The sequence below is a fragment of the Buteo buteo genome, chromosome 4, assembly GCF_964188355.1.
Source record: "Buteo buteo chromosome 4, bButBut1.hap1.1, whole genome shotgun sequence".
NCBI classification, from domain to species: Eukaryota; Metazoa; Chordata; class Aves; order Accipitriformes; family Accipitridae; genus Buteo; species Buteo buteo.
In genome coordinates this window covers 2,079,048-2,099,891 of record NC_134174.1, presented here as the reverse complement: position 1 = coordinate 2,099,891, position 20,844 = coordinate 2,079,048, and the positions used below count along the sequence as shown (strand labels likewise).

Here is a 20,844-nt window from a genome sequence, read left to right as displayed (position 1 = left end):
TTTTTTCAATTTTTTTAAGTGAAAATGTTATTTCAGAATGAAAAGGTGCAAGTTTCACTTTGAACAGCATCAAAACTCATCATTCAGTATTTCCAAAATAAGACACTTATAAAATGTCAAAACATTATTATTACTTTTTCACATATTTTTCCTATCCTTTTAAATCAAAACTACCTATTGTATGCGACAAAATTTCTCAAGTAAGTTTGATTCTACTTTTCAGCAAACTTTCCATTCATTAACAAAACAGAATCCTGTTTCTATACATGCTAACCACTGCAAACCATTGGTCTATCACAGAGCTCAGCCTTAGACACCACCTGGACCAAATGACCTCTCAAACACTTGTACAAATTCCCGTTTTTTCTTCCTGTTCATGTACTCAAGAACTCCCTTGTCAGATGCAAACAACATTATTTCATCTGGTTTAGGACCTAACCATTGCAGTCTGCAGACATGTCTTAATAAAGCCTCCGCACCAAAGCCCAGGACTCATCTTGTCCCCAAGCTCCTGTTTGCCAAAGGTGGTGTCAGAAATGTTACAGAAATGAGAGTTATTTTGAGTTTCTCTGGCTCCTGGTCAATGCATGTTTCTTCCTTTTTCACAGCTTCTGATCTTTCCCAGGAACTGTTATCAGCAGCTTCTAGATCATATCGAGTGACAGGACTGAGTGCCAAAGAAATGTATTTGTTTTCTATAAGACCAGTCTTTGGAGATACGGAGGGACCAGAGACAACACTCCTTGGGCAAACAGGTATGAAGGCTGGAGACTTGTGTTGCAGTTTCACCTAGGTAACTGCTATTGAGGCTAATTTCTTGGCTTCTCTGCCCTTCTGACACTTCGCTAGATAGTGGCATCATAACTAAAAGAGGTTTAAGAAACACCTTTTCTGTTTGCCTCTTACAGTGGGACCTCACAGAGAGTCACCTGTGCCTATCGCTCCAGTGACTTCTACAAAATTGGATACGATGAGATCCCCACCCGTATCTCCTAGCAATGTGGGGACCACTCCTCTTCCACTGCCCACCACCACAACACTACCGCCAACCTCAGAGGTCCTACCATCGACCACTGTAGTGTCCGCACTGCTGACAACTCTCCCTGGACCAAGTGAGTGTGTATCCCTGTGTGATTTGATGATGACGTAGCAGTAGGTCAAAACCACCGTGGGCCATGGTCTTCTCTGATCTCAGGAGCCAAAACTAGTTGTTATTCATTGAGTAGTGGACAACGTCAGGGAAAGGGAAGACACAAACCCCACAAAATGCAGTGAAGCTCTCAGCGCTACCCTGTGGGGTGAAGGTGCTGCCTGCTCACTCACCAACACTTGGCATCGCAAGAGGGATTGGGTTTGGTTTGTTGCTCTGAACACAAAGAAACATGCTTCTACTTTAGGACCCCCCAGCTTACGGAGATCCTCTCTTCCCTCTGCAGTCTGCGGCAAGCTCAAAGCAGACATTGGGTTCCTGGTGGACGAGTCCTCGAGTATTGGCCAGAGCAATTTCAATAAAGTGAAGGATTTCCTCTTCCGGATCATTTCCTATTTCCCTAAGATTGGGCCTGAAGGGACACAGGCAAGATTTTGTTATTCTATTTCCTGAAGGAGTTTTCCTTCCAAGCGTTCACCTTTTGCTCACCCCTGCAATGAGAGCAGTCTGCTCGCTCACATGTCGTGGATCAGAAAGGCTACGCGCTCTGCCCAAAGACGTGTGTGTGTCCAACAAAGACATGAATAAAAGTCTCCTAAATGTCAGCTTACTCATTTGGATATATTTCCATTTCTTGGTTATTTTTCCAAGACCGAGTTATCAGGAACAAAGCAAATTCCACACCTACTGAAATGCTGTCTAGGTTATGGAGCCCGGGGATGTGTCAGGTGCGTGTCCCCCTCTAGAACCCCATTTCTGACCACATTCAGATTGCTAATGGCTAGAGACCCAGGTGGGAGATGCAGCATACGCCAGCAGCTGCCTCCTCTAGACAAGCAGAGGACCAGACCCCTAGGCCACGCTGTGAAACACCTCGAGGGCAAATGAGACCTACAGCTTTACAGGACAACTCAGCAAAGCCAATGGGAAGACTCAGTAGATAATTTGGTTTGGGTCATTTGTGTTTAATTAATGTAATAATTGAACTAGCCCTCTGAAAGGGAGACCTACATTGCTCACTTTCAGTTGATCAGGAAATGGGAACTTCTTGCACTCTTTGCTTGCAGATGGTCTTGAACATTTAGGTACATGACGAAGTTACCCTGGGTTACTAAATAATTCCGGGGAGATGAAGACATTTCAATTTAGGTGGCTATCATATGAGCTGAGTAGCTGGCCTCCTCTTGCAGCCAACAGATATCAAGAGTTTAATTCAGGAGGGATGGGTGCTGCAGCAGGAGATGCTCCCAGCCAGCCATGAGCTGCCGAAGTGTGCTGGTCTCCCATCGGTCCTATGCTGTATCCACCAGCTGGTGCAGAAATCTCTGATGCCCTAGAGAGTCTGAAATAGTACTTTGCTCATCATTAAGCATATGGATTGTGCCCTATGTGCCTGCCAAGCTGACAGCCATTTTTGTGCCTGTTTTCAGCCTGCAAGAAATTCAACCTCATTCCACTCCTGTTGCAACGCAACTAGTTGTATTATCTAACTCAAGGCAGTTTATTGAGTGAAGGCATATTTGCTGTGTGCCTGAGGCCTCCACGTTTTTTAACCCCCTTTTCTTTGGCAGGTTGCTGTTGCTCAGTACAGTGAGGAGCCCAGGGCAGCCTTCTATTTCAACCAGCACCGTGACCGCAACAGTGCCCTGAAAGCCGTCAAGGGACTGAGCTATGCTGGAGGCAACACAAAAACAGGTGTGTATGGCTGAGCTGCACACATGGGGTGGACCTTCTGGCCCAAGACAGAGGCTGGAGGCCATGGAAAATATTTGTCTGAGTGTTTTGAACCTATTAACTTGGTTAGAAAGTTATGGTCCAAAGTTCTTTAAAATTTGAGAACAGAGGATTGAATTTAGTTTATTTCCAGGGTTGGTCTTTCCAACTAGCCTGATGTCCTTTATCCATGTCCTAGTTTTACTGCTGGTTTCTCTTCATTATTTTATAACCTTGCCTGCGCTTGAGGGAGGTTTTTATACCTGGCTTAGAGACAAAGCCCATAAAAATTAGGTAAGGATAGTTGATGCTGAAACATCCTTATTGCCCACTATATGCACATTTTAATCAGCAAATTCCAATGGTTATTGCCTTGTTACCCTAACAACAAAACAATGGGCCCTGTCCTATTTTCATGGTGTGTCATGACATAATGTCCTTTGTTCACCTCTGTTGTACAAATAGCAGAGCTCTTCATTAGCTCAGCGTCTTGGAAATTCAGACACTTTTGTTTTATGTAGTTAAAAAGCTCAGAGACAGACAGCACTTTCCACCTGCTCATTCCCAGCAGGACAGTAGGCTATACCTGATTCCCTAAAGGTACATGAGCAGTAAACATAGAATTGTAGAATGGTTTAGGTTGGAAGGGACCATAAAGATCATCTAGTTCCAACTAGGCAGGGACACCTCCCACTAGACCAGGTTGTTCAAGGACCTATCCAACCTGGCTTCAAATCTCCTGAATATTTTTTTTTCCTTTCCAAAACTATCTGCTGAATTCAGCTTGAACCATTTCAGCCAATATCTCATTTACTGCTGTCTTCCCTCAAAAGACATTGCCCCATCCTAGGGGCTACTACCCATTCATGCAGCCACACTGAATGCCCTTTTTCCTCCATCTGTGGAAGGAGACCCACAGTGCCCACCTGCAGACCTAATACTTAGGTGGGTTTACACCATGTCTCTCCATGTTTGCTCAGGTCGTGGTATAGCCTACATGCTAAAGGAGTTATTTCAGTCCTCCAGAGGGATGAGACCAGATTTCCCTCACATGATGGTGCTCGTGACTGATGGGCAATCCCAGGATGACGTGTTGCCACCAGCCAGAGTAGCCCATGCTTTGGGTAAGAGTTGCCCTGTTGCATTTCCCTGAGGTCTTATTTCCAGGGGGTTGAGGGCGGTACGTTATGTGATGTGTGCACTTCGAGTGCAGCGTTGGCTTTCTTCACTCCTTTATCCTTTCTTCTTTCTGTTCCTAGCTTGGGTGTCTTGGTTTGCTATAACTCACACATGCTGCTTCAGATGAGTTCTCGCGTGGCTACTGGAGTACCTGATCCCAGCAGAGGTTATTAACAGGAAGACTGTGATGAGGGGTTTGGAAACGCTGATCTCAAACATTTTTGCTTCCGTTGAGTGAGCGATGTGTTTCAGGGATCCGCATCATTGCTGTGGGTGTCTCAGGAGCTGACCCCGTTGAGCTCAACAGCATCTTGCTGCAGCAGAACCTCCAGAACGTTTTCTACGTCAGCACATTCGATGACTTCCCCCAGATCCTCCAAGAGCTGATAGAAGTCATTTGTTCTGACCCTCAGCCTTCAGGGGCCCAGCTACCACCTGGGGAGGTGAGCTACTTCACAGACCTTTGAATATAAGCCAGCTTGCTTGGTGCGGGTCAGGCACTAGGGCAATCTTCTTCCCAGAGCGAAGTTTGAAAGCAGCGTCAGAACAGATTTAGGACACTGGGTCCAATCCTGACCTCACTTGCTGTCCAACCCTAGAGATAAGGAAAAAAATCTTTGAAAAGAACAGCGTGGAATTGGGGAAGCCAGAATACAGCTTTGAAAGTTTCGTTGCATGAGGCTACTGCGGGGGCAAAGCACTCAGATGTATTATAAATTCATTGCCCTCTTCTAACTCCGGTTGATGGGTCATTGGTATGGATGTGAGCTTGTCTGCAGAGTATCTCCAGCAGAGATATTTTATGGCTGTTTCAATGAAAAGGTTGGTGATATAAAAGCACAGTGACCTCTTGAAACCTATTGAAGGTTGCTGTTTGATGTCTGGTTCCAAAACCTGGAGGATCACTAGTCTAAGCCAAACTCCACGTTGTAGGTTGCCAGACATGAAGCCAACAAGCAATTGCCATTTGGTGAAACAGAGACCAAGCCACACGTCCCTGACCCATCATCAGCTGAACCACATATCCAAAAAGAAGAAGAGGCTTGTGGTCCCTGGTGTTTAAAGGTGAGAATTAGTTCACTTGTGCATTTTGTCCTCACACAACTCTGTGTTCTCCATCCTGTTCTCCCAATTTCAGTGCAAGACAGAGACAAAATAAATAATACATGACCTCCAAGGGACTTTAAATAGTCTGAGGATATGAACAGGTTTCCTGGATGGCAAACTTTGCTTCTTCCTTTTGTTGCGTAAGCCAAGGAGTGTGCTAGTCTGTGTTTCATGGTCACTCTGGTTTGAGTTTATTTGCCATCCTTTGGTGGATAATAATTTCCTGATAATTTGTTCTATTTTCCTATTCCTTTCAAGAGCTTCAGGGGCTCACTGGCTCATGGAGGCTATGACCCATACAGCTTTACTACAAAGGGAGAGAAAGGAGAGCGGGTGAGTCCACCAGCATGAACCATCCACTCAGTTAATTAATATGCAACTAAATGATTAGAACCAAGGAAGGGAGCTAGCAAAGAATCATCTTCAGATCTTTTATGTTGGTGTTTTGATATATCTTGCTCCATGCTGGCTTTGAAAATCAGGCAAAAGGGAACTAAAGAGTGTGTGTGTGTGTGTGTGTGTGTGTGCTGGCAATTGGGGATTCCCTCAAGCGGTACAGAAAGCTAGTTCTGCATGAAGCTGTTTGGGTTTGCTGGTCTGGGGCCATAACCTGCGTGCTGTTACTGTCCATATGTTTAGGGTCTGCCTGGGAAGGACGGCATTCCTGGGCTGCCGGGCAGACCGGGGCGGACAGGTCCTCCTGGTCCCCCCGGACTCATGGTATGTATTTGTTTTAACAAACTTTGTCAAAGTGCCATTTAACGGAAGAGTGAGCATGGCTCTCGGATCTCTCTCTCCTGTTTTGCAGGGTCTCCCTGGCATCCAAGGTGATATTGTAAGTATTTTGAATGCAGCAAGATCATCAATACAGTGAGATGCTAAAGCTTTGCTTTTCAAGGCTTTCAAAGGCCAGTTGCACTGAGCAAGACGGGAAGACCAAGTGACCCATTTTACCTTTATGAGGGGCTGTTGCTGTCACCAAATAGCTCTAGACAGGTTTCTTTCTGTTCAGAGATCTGGAAAATAATGCAACACAACATGGGCACATTTCTAACCAAGTAACTATCAATGAACCAGAGCTGTCCAGAAAAAGGCCAAGGACTGTGAACTCTGCCTTCAGTCATATATATCAGTCCTACTGCATAATCCATGATTCTCATCAACATTGGGACCAAAACCTATTTTCATGACCACTTTAAAAGTGAATGAAATTTTATTAAGAGACAGGTCTGTAACCTGAACATCCCACAATGGTGGTCTTGTGGGTGCTTTGCGTTTTAATGCTGCAGGATTTATTTTTAATTCCAGGGATCTCCTGGCTATCCAGGACCAGTGGGGCCAAAAGGAGACAGAGTGAGTTTCATTCCTGGGTTTCAGTGGGAAAAAAAGCTATTGTATTGCCCTGATCTCTAATTTCTAAGAATTTGCACAGTGACCTTTGGTGAATATGAACTTCTGAGCTATATGTAACTAGCCCTACACTGCTAGTCTTCATCTTGGAGAGTTGTCCTTCGGCTTTGCTAGGAGGAAACTAATGTTTTTGTGGAGAAAAGTGCTCAGTCCTTACCACAGGCCCATGGCACATTTCAGTTGGTTATTTGCAGGAGAAGGTAGCACTTAGTTGTGTCATTCTGCCTTTGAGTTTCCACTATGAACAAGCCTGTTTGCATATATTTAGGACACAGAAAGGTAAGACTTCAAGATCAGTTATGGGCAGATCCCAGGAGCAGCTGTCCTGTCCTTCCCTCAACACCCAACGCACATTCCTCCTCCTTCCTTGCATCCACCTGAGCTGCCTGTATGGCTACAGATCAGGGAATGGATCCTGCTGAAGGCCAACCTCCTTTTTTTTCCCTAGGATTAGTTTTCTTCCATGCTAGTAAGCAAAGCTTATGTCATGGCTGTGGTTTCTGGTACCTCTGCAAGAGTTGCGGCAAGCAGGTGGTTTGGGTTTGCAGTGCAGGGAGGGGCTGTTCGGTTTTAGAGTTGCTTACGCTGATCATGAAATTGCCCCTAAGTCATGAAACTGCCTGTCTGCACCCAGACCTCCCACCACAGCTCAGCTGAGTGTTTCCCCTCTTCCCTTTGTGCGCAGGGCGAACCAGGCTATGTCCTGGGAGGAGTGGAGGTGATTCCTGGCCGAAACGGGCAGCCTGGTCCCCCCGTGAGTATCACACCCCAGGTGTGGTGGACCCTTCAGCTTCTCAAGGGCTGGCAGAGAAGCAAAGGGAGCTGGGAGAGAGCCCACATCCCTCCGTCTCCTGGTTTTCATTGTTGCAGGGACACAAAGGGCAGCCAGGGGTTCCTGGGGTAGCTGGACCACCAGGTTTACCAGGTTTACCAGGGCCACAGGGGCCACCAGGGATCTCCATCAAGGTGAGCATGGTTATTTGAAGCACAGTTCTGTGACGTACCGCAGAAAGAGGAGAACCGGCATAGACCCCGATCCCTGGACACACTGTTCGTTCAAGGGCCCTGGGAACACACATGTCTTCTCTCCGTCATGGCATTCTGCCACTGAGGCATAAAAGGAGGCACTCTGCAAAATATTCCCGTCACCAGGGCCCTGCTGTTCAACACAGCAAGAATCGGTGGTGGAGCTTGAAAAGGTTATGGCCAGCCCATGTCTGACAAGGGACTAGATTCAGTGGCCACTAAGACTTTTCCAGCTTAAGGTCACTAGGACGGTTGTTTGGTGGCTGGAGTGAGATTCATAAGATCGCTCGTGCTGTGCACAGCCAAAACTGGACTGATGATTGTCACCAAATGTCTCCTTGCACTGGGGGTGGGTCAGAAAGTCTCAGCAGACACCAAGAGACCTAAAATCCCCTCCTCTACCCTAAGGGTGGGTGTTGACACCAGATATTGCAGGTTGAGGTGTCTGGAGCATGCAAGATAGCAGACACCTCTACTAAACCTCTGTCTTCCTTGAGCGTGGGAGTTTTGGTCTCTGGGCTTGTCAGCCTGCAGGAGGTTTTTGCTGGGACTAAATTTAGAAAGGACCCCCTCCCTAAATTACCACCCCATGGTAATTCTCCTTGCCCCTTGTGTTTCAGGGTGAACCAGGGGATTCAGGTATCAGGGTAAGTACCTGAGATTGCCATTCACTTTTACATGTGATGAAAAGCCTTTTTATTATTTCTAAGCTGCCCAATAGGCTCCAGTTTCCACACTTACCAGATGTCCATCAAGACCCATAAAGGGCTGCTGGGACATGCAGTAAGACTGTCCTGTGCTTCATGCAGGGCCCTCGTGGGAGGAATGGCCTCAAGGGTGACAGAGGAGGCATGGGAGAGCCGGTGAGTGGTCCACCAACGGCCAGTTGCTGAGGAAGAGCTGCCGGCCACGGTGGGAAGGGGCCGTTGGCCTCGGGATGCTCTCTGCCACATGGGGTGGGTGTAGAGGCACAATGTCTACTGCCAGTTCTCATCAGCCACCGCTTTGGGATGCCGCACTCTGCTGATGAGGTCTGGCAGATTAAGCAGGGCCAATTAAGCATTTCTCACTTTGTCAACTTCATCCTGTTGACCTGTCACTCTGGAATTGCCAAAAGGGAAATGTTAGAAACCCAGCAAAGACATGGGATAACAGCCGTTCATTTTGCTAAAAGCAAGGACATGCTCTTCTTGATGGCACGGAACAAAGCGGTTAGAAATGCATCCACCACAGTGCTCACCGTGATGATAAACTATGGTGTAGTCAATCATGTTGGCAGACAATAGCAAATGTCACCTGATGAAGGCTACTCCAAAGTGACAGTGATTCACCGTTGAACCCCCACTGTCTCCATCATCCATGGAGGAGCTGAGTGCAACCCTGCTTCTTCCCACATTCTCCCCCACCCCGGTCCCAAGAGGACAGAGAAGAACTAGGGCAGGTCCAGAGGAGGGCAAGAAGGTGGATCAAAAGCTTGGGATGGCAAATGGACCAAACTGGCAGCAGATTAAAGACAAACAAAAGGAGTTGGTTCTTCACAGAAGTCCCACAAGGATATTGGGGGTGTAGGAAGTTTGAGTTCAAGGGGAGATGAGAGAAGAAAAGAAGTCCATGGAGGACTACTAAGGGTAGAAGAAACCATGTTTGGTTTGGGAAGTCCCTGCGTGACAAATAGCTCAAACCTGGAAGATTACTCCAGGACTATATGCATGTCCTGTTCTTGCATCCCTTCCAAGGTGCCTATTACTCTCCGTCATCATAGATGGGTGCTTTTTTTGTTACCTTTGCCATACTGCAGAGCTACATCCCACAGAGCAGCCATTTCCATATGACAGTCTTCACCATTTCAACACCAGCAACATTACTACGGTCACCCTCTTACAGCAACGCAGCCATGAAGAGTGACTGGAGAAGACACCCACTGCCAAATCAACATGTGTACCCAGGCTCTATCTTCCCATGTAACAAGCAAATACATCTTTATTTTCCCTTCCTGAGTAAAACCAGTGATCCATAGCCTATTTGTGAGGAAAAAGGAAATTTGGGAATACATAAACACCTCTATAAATCCTGAGTTGCAAAGGTACTGTTAAGATGGGCACATCAGGATATACATTTCTCTGCTTGTGTTTCTGCAGACTTAAAAATAAACTGTTTCTTTAGTATGATTGGTAACAAACAGTTCAGAAGAAAAAGATTTGATGATGTATCTTACTTTTCAGGGGAAACCTGGATTGCCAGGCCCTGTAGGGCTAGATGGAGTTCCTGGACTGCCCGGACCAAGAGGAGAGAAGGTCATTACTTGTATCAGATGCTTGCTGAATCCATCAGCCCAAGGAGGAACTGAGAATAGCTGAGACAAAGTAATAGCAGGGTAGAGAGTGCAAATAAAGTGGAGGCATGTAGGGATTTCCCCCCATTCCCCTCCGCTCCCTGCTCATATGCGTTTGAGTTTGTGCATGGCAGGAGAGATGCTCCATCTCCATCCAAGCCCTTGTTTTCCTCACGGTCCTCTTGTTTCCACCCAGTGGAAGATCTTTGCAGTTCCTGCTGTCAGGAGCAGGGTTTTCTCCCACACACAGCCCAAGCCCTGCATGCTCCCTGTCCCCTGGATAGGGCTGCTTCATTGAATCCCCCACGCTGCTTCAAATGGTCATGGGAAACATCCACAGACCCTTGTTTTTAATTCTCTTCTCCAAGTCAGTGTTTGCATCTTGCCTGAAGGTTACTGGCTAGACATATGTCTTAACTGAATGGTTACAGAGCAAATTTTTCCTCTCCTGCTTTGCAGGATGGCTAAGAGCAGAGCTCTGAAGCAGATAGCTGGGTAGGACAGATCATGCTCTACAATTTTGGGGATCGGCTTTCTTGAGTGCAATGCTGTGCTTACCTTGCAGGGGATGGCAGGAACTGGCAATCCTGGCACTGTGGGCCCAAAGGGGGGAAAAGGAGAGCAGGTGAGTTGGCAATTTTGCAGTGAGATTTGCTGCTAAAGTCCTCTTGGAGGGCTCAGTGTCTCCAAAGTCACCTCCAATACCTCTTTTTTAGGTTTTCCTCCAAGGGAGCATCTGTGATTACAAATGGAAAGGGTCAGAGAAGGGAAGATATTGGGTTTTAAAATCTGGGGTTTCACTGTTTCTTCTGTTTTTCAGGGGGTGATGGGACCTCCAGGAGCACCAGGACCAAAGGTAGGTACTGAAATGCTGAACCTGAGTCCCTGTGCCTGGTACTCAGATGCCAAGGAGAGCATCTAGCTCTATCATCGTAGGTTGCAGGAATGTTGACCCCTTACTCAAAAGCAATAATATTACGTATCAGCAGTCACTGGTCTGTGGAAGTCATTGCTGCAGGGTTGCTGCAGAGACCTGGAATGACAGCGAGATGCTGTATTTTAATAAAATAATAAATGACATTTTTGTGGCCAGTGAGACTCTGCAGAACTGTAGTAATTCATGTTAAATGTGCTTGGGAGGAACATGCACCAGAGCTTGATCCCAGCTCTGATGGGATGAGGACGTAGGAAGATGTAAGGAGCAGATTATCTCACATCTGCATTTTGGACACTTTCCTCTGAACTATCTAGGCCCAGACTCATTCCCATGTAATTAAATGCCTGAATCATTTAATGTCATAGTGCCAGAATGCCTCTCTCAGTGGAGAAAGATGAGCCCTGTGAGAAGTGATACAGCCCATCCTGAAGTTTGAGTTTTCTTCTAGAAGTGCCCATCTTTTTCCAACTGTTGGGGGAAAAGGAAACCTTGACTTGATCAATTCTCTCACCTTGCTTAAGAGCCTGGGGTTGGTGGGAAGGAACGATTTTGGTGTCCTGGTGCTGCCAGAGGAAAAGGACTGGACTGAAGAAGCTCCAGTCCAAACCTGACAACTCTGTCATGCCCCCAGGGAAGACGATGCATGGCAAGGACTGGTCAGGACAGGACTCATGGCAGGCAGGAAGATTTTCTTTCAGACTGCTGCTTATCTCCCAGCTCTTGCTACTCATGGAGATGTGGAAGTTTGACTCCAGGGCTTCTCCATGCAGCAAAATACCTGGAAAGATGGGAGTGCAGGAGGAATCATTTGATCTTGGCGTGTACAGGGACAATTGCTGTAGGAGGAAGGAGACTTTCTCCTGAACCAGGAGAAATGTCTCTAAATTCAGTTTTGAATCAATGTTTGGTTTTTCCTGAAGCATCTGGCTTGAGCTCATGCTGGAAGTTTGACACCTGAGAAAGTCTCAGGGGGTCTGAATTTTCCCTGGTACAGGGAGTGCCAGGCATGGGTTTAGGTGGTCCATAAGCCATCTCAGCATGGTCCCAGGTTGTTATGGCTCTGGAGGAGCAACCACTCAGGATTGGGTTGTATGGCTCGCTGCTCACCCCCTTCTCCACGTAACTCAGCATATACTCTCTGAGTTACTACTGATGGCCAAATGGATCTGAGTCACTGATTTATTTCAGGTCCATTAAGGTCAAAAAACATCTATGTTGAACCCAAAATAAATTATTTTCATAGTTCCAAGAGAGTTGGAAAATTAAGAAAAAAAAAAATATCCAAGGAAATTATTCATTCAGCTTGAAACAAAGAAGTTTGCTTCCCTTTGCAGTGGTGTTTTTTTATTTCATAAAATGGAAATAACCTTAAATCTGTAAAGCCTTTGCAAGTGCTAACAGCCAGTTTGCTGCTCACATCTTGCTCTTCACAAGAGCAAATATCTCCTTGAATTGCCCAGTCCTGATCCACGCAAATATGGGTCTGTGGCTGGGTGTTTCATGGACTCCCCTCGAGAAAAAAGCAAAATTTGGCAAGGTGCTCACTGGTGAGGTAATGGTTGACGTTGCCCATGAGCTCATTGAGCTTTTTCTGAGGTGGCAGCAGGGGCTGCAGGAGGCAATCACAGCTGCTCTCTTGTGTTTAAGTTTGGGCCAGGACCACCTGGGAAAGGAGAACCAATTGGGCCAAGGGTATGCCTCCAAATGAATCGAATCAGAAGGAAGCTTTAAAAATTAAGATTAAAAAAGAATACGTAAATATAGAACCCACTGTAACTGGGTCCTGGACCAGTATCTCACCTTGCTCCTCTTGGTTATGTTCAGCCTCTGAGCTAAGCCTGAACCCACCCCACAACCCCAGACCTGCACGTTATCTGTGCTGTAAATTCAACTTTTCCAAGAGACTGTCTCATCTTCAGCTCTCAAGCTCCTTGGGAGGAGACAGTCTGATCAAGCTCAGGGCAGTCCATATATACATATAGTAATATAAGTATATTGTGTAGTAAATGATTATGATACAACTATATAGTAACTATATATTATAATATACATGCAATTTAATATTAGGCATTACCGATAAAGTATGTACAGTAATATGTTGATTATACAAGATATCTTAATATATTATAGATACTATACAGGTAATTAATATGCAATATATGATATATAAATGCATGGACCATATATATATATAAAATATGCTATATACTATATATGACATACATGTAAAAAAAATTCTTTTTTATTTTTTTATTTGCTTTTCCCCCTGCTTTCACAATCTCCAGTGGAGGGCACATGCTCAGCACACTCTTCTGCAGCACGCAATCTTCGAGGCTCATCCTGCTGTGCTAGTGGATCTTTGTCTTAACTAAAACGTCTTCTGTTTTCCAGGGTAACAAAGGGCAAGGTGGTGTTAAAGGGGAAAAGGTGAGACTGGCCAGCACTGGAGCACAGAGTAGGAGGGGAAGAAGCGCTGGCTCTGTTTTTGGGCTCAGAACAGAGCAGTTGAGGTATCTGGTTGGAGATCCAGAGGGAGGGAAGTTGAGGTCCCACCAAAGGCTTCTCCCAGTCTGGCAAGACGTTAACTGGGCCACGTAGCTCTATGCCACATACCTGCAAGGTTGGGGCGCTCGCTGCTGCTGAAGGAGCTCGCATGCATGGGATAGACCTTGCAGCAATGGTAAATCCCCGGGACAGTCTGGGACTAGCAAACGCTGACAAACAAACCTTGAATACTCTTTGCCAGTCCGTACTGAGTATTCGCAGGTTGCTTTTATTGAGCTGTATTTCATGTTTGCTGTTTTCACAGCTCCCCCAGCTGTACTTGTTCTGTAAATGCATTTGATTATAACCTCAAAGATCAGAAAAGACGGCCGCATTTTTTCCTAAGAATAGCTGTGGCAGTGTAAAATGGAAATAGGCTGTCAGTCTTCATCGAGCGAGCACACTTTGCAGGAACAAGGCCCTGTAAGCACAGCGGGTACGGGTACTTGCAGCTTCCAGCTTCGAGCAGAGCCCTGGGGCTGGGTTAGGCAAAACCCTGACCTGGTCTGGTAGCTCCCGTGCATCCTGTGGCTGTCTTCATACCTTTTCTTGCTTGCAAAGGACCATCTTTGATAGCTTTACCTGGGATGAGAGCTTGCCGCGCTGCACTTGGTCTCCTGGTAGATGGCAGCCAGGCGTGCTAGAGATAGGCATGGGGATTTCCATCTCCCACCCAAGAGCCCTTATAGCTCTCTGTCAGAGGTGTCTTGTAGTCAGTAAAAAATTGGGCTGAAGAGCTCCTTCCCTCCCTCTGGCTGGGAGCTTCTCACTGCAGCAGGGACTCAAAGTGCTGAATCTGTTTTCAGTCTGGTGGAAATTCTCTTTTGATATCTATCCTGGTTTCAGCTGGGACAGAGTTAATTTTCTTCCTAGTAGCTGGTATAGTGCTGTGTTTTGGGTTCTGTATGAGAAGAATGTTAATAACACTGATGTTTTCAGTTGTTGCTAAGTAGTGTTTAGTCTAAAGTCAAGGATTTTTCAGCTTCTCCTGCCCAGCCAGCAAGAAGGCTGGAGGGGCACAAGAAGTTGGGAGGGGACACAGCCAGGACAGCTGACCCAAACTGGCCAAAGGGGTATTCCACACCATGTGGCGTCATGCCCAGTATATAAACTGGGGGGAATTGGGTGGGGAGGGATCGCTGCTTGGGAACTAACTGGGTATCTGTCAGCGAATGGTGAGCAATTGCATTGTGCATCACTTGTTTTGTATATTCCAATCCTTTTATTATTATTAATGTCATTTTATTATTGTTATTACTATCATTATTTGTTTCTTCCTTTCTGTCCTGTTAAACTGTTCTTATTTCAACCCACGAGTTTTACTTCTTTTCCCCAATTCTCTCCCCCATCCCACTGGGTTGGGGGGAATGAGCGAGCGGCTGCGTGGTGCTTAGTTGCTGGCTGGGGTTAAACCACAACAATGTCTTACAGGGACTCCCAGGACCTCCAGGGCAGAAGGGTGACCAAGTAAGTCAAACAGTATGAGAACAACATGTTTCACTATCTCGGGAAGATGTCCTGACTTTCCACAGCTTGTTCCCCATGTGCAGCTCTTGCAACTGCAGTTGAGTGTGTTTATGGGGGGCTTACGCAGAGGTGAAGCCAGCAGGGATGCACCTGAGCTTCACCACAAGCTCAGCGTCTCCTCTCTGTTTCGTTCTTGTGCTTCTGCGATAAGTTTTGAGCTGGTTTAGGGAATGGAGGGGGGAGAGCAATGAGCAGAAATTTTTCATTGCCCCAGATTGTTCATTTTATGTCCTCTCGCCTTGCAGGGGAACCCAGGATTTCCAGGTGCTCCAGCTATGGGGGTAACTATGAGTGGATTACAGCCCTTCTTGTGCTATAGCCATGCAGCATCACCACCAGTGGTGCCAGTAGACCAAGGACCAGGAGAGATGAGTCCCACTGAACTCGCAGGAAGAACTAACGGACCTTTTCCTTGACCCTCCAGACAACTATGTTTTTTGCTCCCTTGCTCCTCTTCTTGTATGCCCAGCCCTGCACCGCAGTTGCCCACTGGCTCTTCAAAGGAGCTTCGCTGCTGCGCAGGAACCATAAGGATAAAGCCTTCCCACCACTGAAGCCCTGTGCTCCAGGCCTGTCCCCCACTCAAGCTCCCCATTCACAGTGGGATTGCGTTGGTCCCTGCTGACGAGGCACTGCTGATGGGTCTTATTTGCCTCATTCCCATGTGGAAACAGGGCTTCTACAGCCTCCTCTTCATGTCCCTCCAAATGCTAGGGCAGCCTTAAGGAGAAACCTTGGTGGTGGCCATCTCTGCATGCCCCACAGCATTGCTGCAAGGGCTGTGGGAGCAGCTGGAGGTTGCAATAAGGACTGAGACGCACCACCAGGACAGACTGATGTGTCCTGGTTGGAATGAGCAGGGCACCTTAGGTTTCTTCCCTAGCAACGCTGACGGAATTGTGTTGGAGACACAAGGCAGGAAGGCAGCTCTGTAGTGTCTGAACCCAGCTCAGGGCTGCTCCGCAGGCTTGTAGTGCAGTCATTAAGATTCGTGGCTGTCCGGAGGTTGGTCCTTGGTGTGTGTTAGCAAAGGCTAGAGCAGGTATCTGCCAGTAATCCCTTACATGTGAGTGGTCGTTCAGTCCCATCCCGGGAGCTAACACCTACTGAAGTTGGTGGGATTCCTTCACAAGCTTCATGGGGTTTGGATTTGGCTTGTAGCCATTTCTGGTGTTTTATGATCCAGTGCAGGTGATGGGTTTCCTATCCCATAGCAAGGCTGAGATTGTCTTGCTTTGGAAAAGGTAACGTGAATAGAACCTCCTTTGAAAGGGAGGGGTTTTTTCCCAAATAAGAGAGCATTTCTGTGACTTCTTTTTATCCTCAGGTTTTGGGACCTCCAGGCAAGAAAGGTGTCAGGGTAAGTCCATTAATTAGCACTGCTTGAAACTTAGATGAGATCTTCACCTGAAAAAGTATGGGCTGGACCATGTTTCACCATCTGAATCATATCTCCCTTGTGATTGCCTGGAGAGGAGAGGTTGGAAAAGTAGCAATAGTCTTGCCCTGCTGATATTTCTTCTGCTTTTATTAACATTTGTGCCTGTCATTCTCTTCCTAGCCTCAGTCTGTGGGGAAATTTGGGATTTCCATGTGCTAGTTTTAGAAAGCAGAGATCACTGAAGCACAGATCCAGCCCACTCAGAGAAGCTAGTGCCAGCCAAGGGAGACATTGACAAAAAGTCAAAGCACAGCTGAGGCTGGAGCAGACCTCTGGAGGTCTTTAGTCCCACCTCCTGCTCAAAACAGAGTCAGCTTCAAAGCTGGGTCAGGTTGCTCAGGACTTTGTGTGCCGAGCATCTCAGCAGATGGAGATTTCCCCACCTCTCTGGGTCCCTGACCCAGTGTTTGTCCTCCCTGTGACTGGAGGAAGTTGAATTTCTCAAACCAGGGAGATCTCTGAGACAGAGCTGTTACCTGCCTAGATTGTCCATATTGTACATCTGCTTTATAGCACAGCAGATACAGTTCACTTTCGCAGTGGCCTCGTGGTGGAACATGGCCTGGAATATCCTAATTTTTTTTTGTTATTATTCTTGATAGCTCATTGCTAACGTGCAGAGAAATAAAAGGTCTCCCTTATCCATGTAAGGTGTGTTTACTGCAGGACTAAATCCTCTGGGTTTTTTGATGGCTGACATTCATGAAATACCCTTCAGTGCTGATGCCTCCCTCACCCCTTAGAGACAATGAGTTTTGTCCTTTTCAGTGAGCTTGGATGTTGGAGCCACCTCCCTTCATTGGTCTTATTGTCTAGACTGCTTAACACTGATTAGCAAAAATGTCTCCTTTTAGGTTGGTTGCATTTAGGTAGTGGCCTGGGACCTGAATTTTATCCTGCTTATGTCACTGTAAATGTATACACGATGCTTTACAGTATACAAGTTGCATGGCTGGAGAGGGTGTAACTACTGTGCTGGGGTTTGTACTGCAGAAGCTGAGGTACCGCAGAGAAAGCTTCAGTGTAAACCCAAAGATGGATGGATGAGTGGGTTGGCAAGGGAATGGTTTTGTGAGTGCATTAGAAGTGCAAAATGCATCTCTAGAGAGCCACATGAACAGGGCTTTGCTTCCTGCATGATATTATTAGCTTTGAGAATGTCTTTATTCACAGGGAGATATTGGGCCAACAGGGGCCCTGGGACCACAAGGAGACAAAGGAATACAAGGAGACAAAGGAGAGAAGGTAATACGCTTGCTTTTCTTGGCACATCCTTTATGGGTAGAAAGGTTTATTTTGTTTTTGTCCACAAAGGAATCTCTGAGGCAGATTGAATTCCCTCCCGCGTCAGTGAGAGATGCAGTGTTACCAATGCTCAGCTCACCCAGCTTCCCGTGGGTGATGAAAATGCTTAGGATCTTCTCTGTCTTTTTCTGCCAGCTTCAGATATAGAGATTTATGTCCTGAGCTTGGAAGCTGCTCTGGCAAGATGCTGTATCTCCCTCTGCATCTTGCTTAGCATCAAACCCAGCGTTGGCAACTGCCTCCCAGCAGTTATAGCAAGGATGGGAAGCAGGCTGACCCTTGAGGGGGCTGCAAAGTCCTGGTGGAGTGGAGACTGATAACAGTGAGCAGTGGCCCAGGACATGTCCCCAGGAGTGAGATAATGAGAGGAGCAGGGTCATGCCACCACAGCTTGTGCATGGCGATGGAAGAATTGCAGGCAAGATCTGCAAGATTGGGATGGGTAAACCGAGGCACATGCCGGGTTCCCCAAATAGCGCTCTAGTGAAAGTTGGGTCTCCACAACAGCATCTCTCTGAGGTGGCAAGGAGTGTGGTTAGGAGGGGGGGTGGAATCTGGGAGGTGGGACTGGCACAGGGTTTAGCCCTAGCTGTCTCTCTGTCATACGTAGAGGTGCAGAGAGGAAAAGCTCCCCAGGCGTTACGCTGAGACATGCATCATCATTGATTTTTGCAGGGAAGTCCAGGGTTTGGCATTCCTGGTCAGCCTGGGCTGAAGGGAGATCCAGGCGACAGGGTGAGTGGAGCAACGTGCTAGATGTGGAAAGGGGAGGCCTAAGGGGGCAAATCAGGAGGTTCAGAGGCAAAATATCTCTGGCACCTCCACGCACGTGAATTTTCTGGCCTTCACCCACGAAACCTGTCACCACCAAATGAATACTGGGATGGTCACAAGGAGCTGGGCTGTTACCCTGTGGCTGGTGATCCCGTGGTGGTCTTGTGTGATAGGGTAGTTTTCACCTGACTGTGGAAGACAGTGCTAAGAGGGGGGCTTCTCCGAAATGCAGAGAGAGGTTTGCTCGCGAGTCTGGAAGAAAGCATAGGTGGTCAACGCTCAGCTGGTAATTCTGTGAACAGCAAAGCCAAGGAAGCCCCATTTCCAATGGCTTTGTGTCCTGAAGGTGACCTTGACCTTTATCTTCCTGACTTTTGTGTCTAAGAAGGTGCAAGCTTCTGGTGGCTCCCACGTGAGTTCACTGATGTCTAGTAAGGGTTGGGTTAATGGCTTGGTGTTCCCATCTATGGGGATATTAATAGTCCCTTTCACTTTAAAGCAGAAAAAACTTGCAAAACCTAACATCTTTGAGGTCCCCACCCCTCTATCAAAGCTCGTCATCAAAGTATTAATGGTTTCAAAGTGAGGAAGGCAGACGTATCTAGACAGTGTGTGCTTACAGCAGCCCCTCTTCTCTTAGGACACCATCTGTTTTCCCCTTCTCTGCATTTTACTACGCTGTTTCAGCTGCTAATACCTGCAACCAAAGAGCAGCTTTGCAGAACTGAGAGTGATGTTTACGCCCTTTAGATACAACAGAGGACCCTAACCTGAAATTATTCTACCTGTATCATTATTGTTTTGTGACTAACGGTCTGTATTTCTGCAGGGAAATGTAGGTTTGTCTGGCAAACCAGGTCAGAAGGTGAGTCTGTGCAGTGATTGCAATGCGTAAAGCATTGTCTCTTAACTGATGTCTGTGTCACCCAAAGCAACTTGAAGTCAGTGGGGTTTTATCTTTGCCACGGGGCTAGTGTCAAAACATAGGCAGTGTCCAAAAGCTGAAAGGTCTGAACAGATCCTGCTTTGCTGGAATCTCTCTATGACATGCAGAGCCCTGCGTAGAAAAATAATTAAAATATCCAAGAAATGAGGCCTTAAAAAATTCTGAAAATCTTAGTTTGTAGGATTTCTCCTAGCAAAGGTTCAAAAGTGGCCAAGAGATGTCTGGAAAACATCCCCAATGTGATGTTTGTTCAGTGAATCTGTCTCGCTGTGTACATTTCTCAGAGTTGCTCCCCAGGCTTGGCCAAAGGAGTGTATGGATTTGGGAAATATTACAGCATGATACATAGCCCAGTGAATGGAATATTTAGGCTGGATCAGCTTCATGGCCATGGAGAAATTGGATGCCAAAAGAGATAAATGAGAGACATCCAAGAGAGGCTGTGTTAACAAGATGTGTTAATGCAGTTGCAAAGTGGAGAAGGCAGCAAGAGGTATTTTTGCGTTGGAAGAAGGCATGGTGAGGTGGTTGAGTGATGAGGAAGGTCTCTGTTGTACAAACATCAAGCAGAACAGATGCATAGGTACCCATCCATGAAAGCTCAACTGATTTTACGTGGGAATAGAAGTTAAAGCATGGAGGGGGGACCGAACCTGTGGCCACACCACTCTCTCAAGACTGGACCCATCTCCTGGGTCACTGCTAATGGGCCACCTTATTTGAGCTGCAAAGCTTCCTGGCGGTGGAAAACCTCAGAAGAGTCTGTCCTGCAGTGTTGGCCAAGGCTGCTCACGGGGTCTGGATGGACTGCATTAGAGATGGGTGCTTTTCACCCTAGCCTGCTAAGCAGATACCATGAGCACAGTCCTTCCTAGCACAGGGTAGGTGCTCTGAGCTGAAGCTTCAGCCAGGAGTGTGGAAGCAATTGCATGGCCATGGAGCCTGGCAGGCTGTCTGAATCTGCCCCGCAATGTCTAAAATCTGAGGACTATGAAATGCAGAAGAGGAACGTAACAACAGTCTTATTTTCTTTAGGGGGATATAGGTCTGAAGGGAGAGAAAGGTGAACCAGGATTACCTGGGAAACCAGGCGAGACCGGACTAAGAGGTAAAGATGTAAGTAGAAGCTAACAGTCCAGTCAGTCATGCTGAACCCCTTGGTACACCACTCCATACCAAGCTAACAGCCCCGGGTTTTGGCCTTGCAATAGCAAGTAGGAACAAGTGACAAGATGGTACCAGTCAGAGACATGCACGTTATACAAGCCTGGCTGGGGAAGAGACAGGTCTCAGCACAACAGTGGTCAACAAAAGAGACTGGACAAACTACATCTAATTAGGCATGATGGTTTGCTCATCAAGGGATCTAGCTTCTCATCTGCTCTCTTTGCTCTTTCATTGCAAGTGAGGAGGTAGATCCCATGCAGACTGTCATTAGGGTGTGCTTTAGGCT

At 46.9% G+C, this 20,844-nt stretch overlaps 1 protein-coding gene across 1 annotated transcript in view; it reads left to right on the top strand.

Moving 5' to 3' along the window:
* The window catches only part of LOC142030522 (uncharacterized), a 107,729-nt gene that overhangs the window by 22,771 nt on the left and 64,114 nt on the right, over positions 1–20,844 (top strand). Inside the window, exons 19-44 of the mRNA XM_075026765.1 lie at positions 609–755; positions 909–1,112; positions 1,437–1,576; positions 2,722–2,845; positions 3,844–3,987; positions 4,295–4,485; positions 4,976–5,107; positions 5,408–5,482; positions 5,789–5,869; positions 5,958–5,984; positions 6,458–6,502; positions 7,245–7,313; positions 7,430–7,525; positions 8,206–8,232; positions 8,395–8,448; positions 9,808–9,879; positions 10,483–10,542; positions 10,738–10,773; positions 13,246–13,281; positions 14,830–14,865; positions 15,171–15,206; positions 16,253–16,285; positions 17,540–17,611; positions 18,347–18,406; positions 19,275–19,310; positions 20,427–20,507. Of these exons, the coding sequence (XP_074882866.1) occupies positions 609–755; positions 909–1,112; positions 1,437–1,576; positions 2,722–2,845; positions 3,844–3,987; positions 4,295–4,485; positions 4,976–5,107; positions 5,408–5,482; positions 5,789–5,869; positions 5,958–5,984; positions 6,458–6,502; positions 7,245–7,313; positions 7,430–7,525; positions 8,206–8,232; positions 8,395–8,448; positions 9,808–9,879; positions 10,483–10,542; positions 10,738–10,773; positions 13,246–13,281; positions 14,830–14,865; positions 15,171–15,206; positions 16,253–16,285; positions 17,540–17,611; positions 18,347–18,406; positions 19,275–19,310; positions 20,427–20,507 (2,114 nt within the window). The remainder of the gene's footprint in view (positions 1–608; positions 756–908; positions 1,113–1,436; positions 1,577–2,721; positions 2,846–3,843; positions 3,988–4,294; positions 4,486–4,975; positions 5,108–5,407; positions 5,483–5,788; positions 5,870–5,957; positions 5,985–6,457; positions 6,503–7,244; positions 7,314–7,429; positions 7,526–8,205; positions 8,233–8,394; positions 8,449–9,807; positions 9,880–10,482; positions 10,543–10,737; positions 10,774–13,245; positions 13,282–14,829; positions 14,866–15,170; positions 15,207–16,252; positions 16,286–17,539; positions 17,612–18,346; positions 18,407–19,274; positions 19,311–20,426; positions 20,508–20,844) is intronic.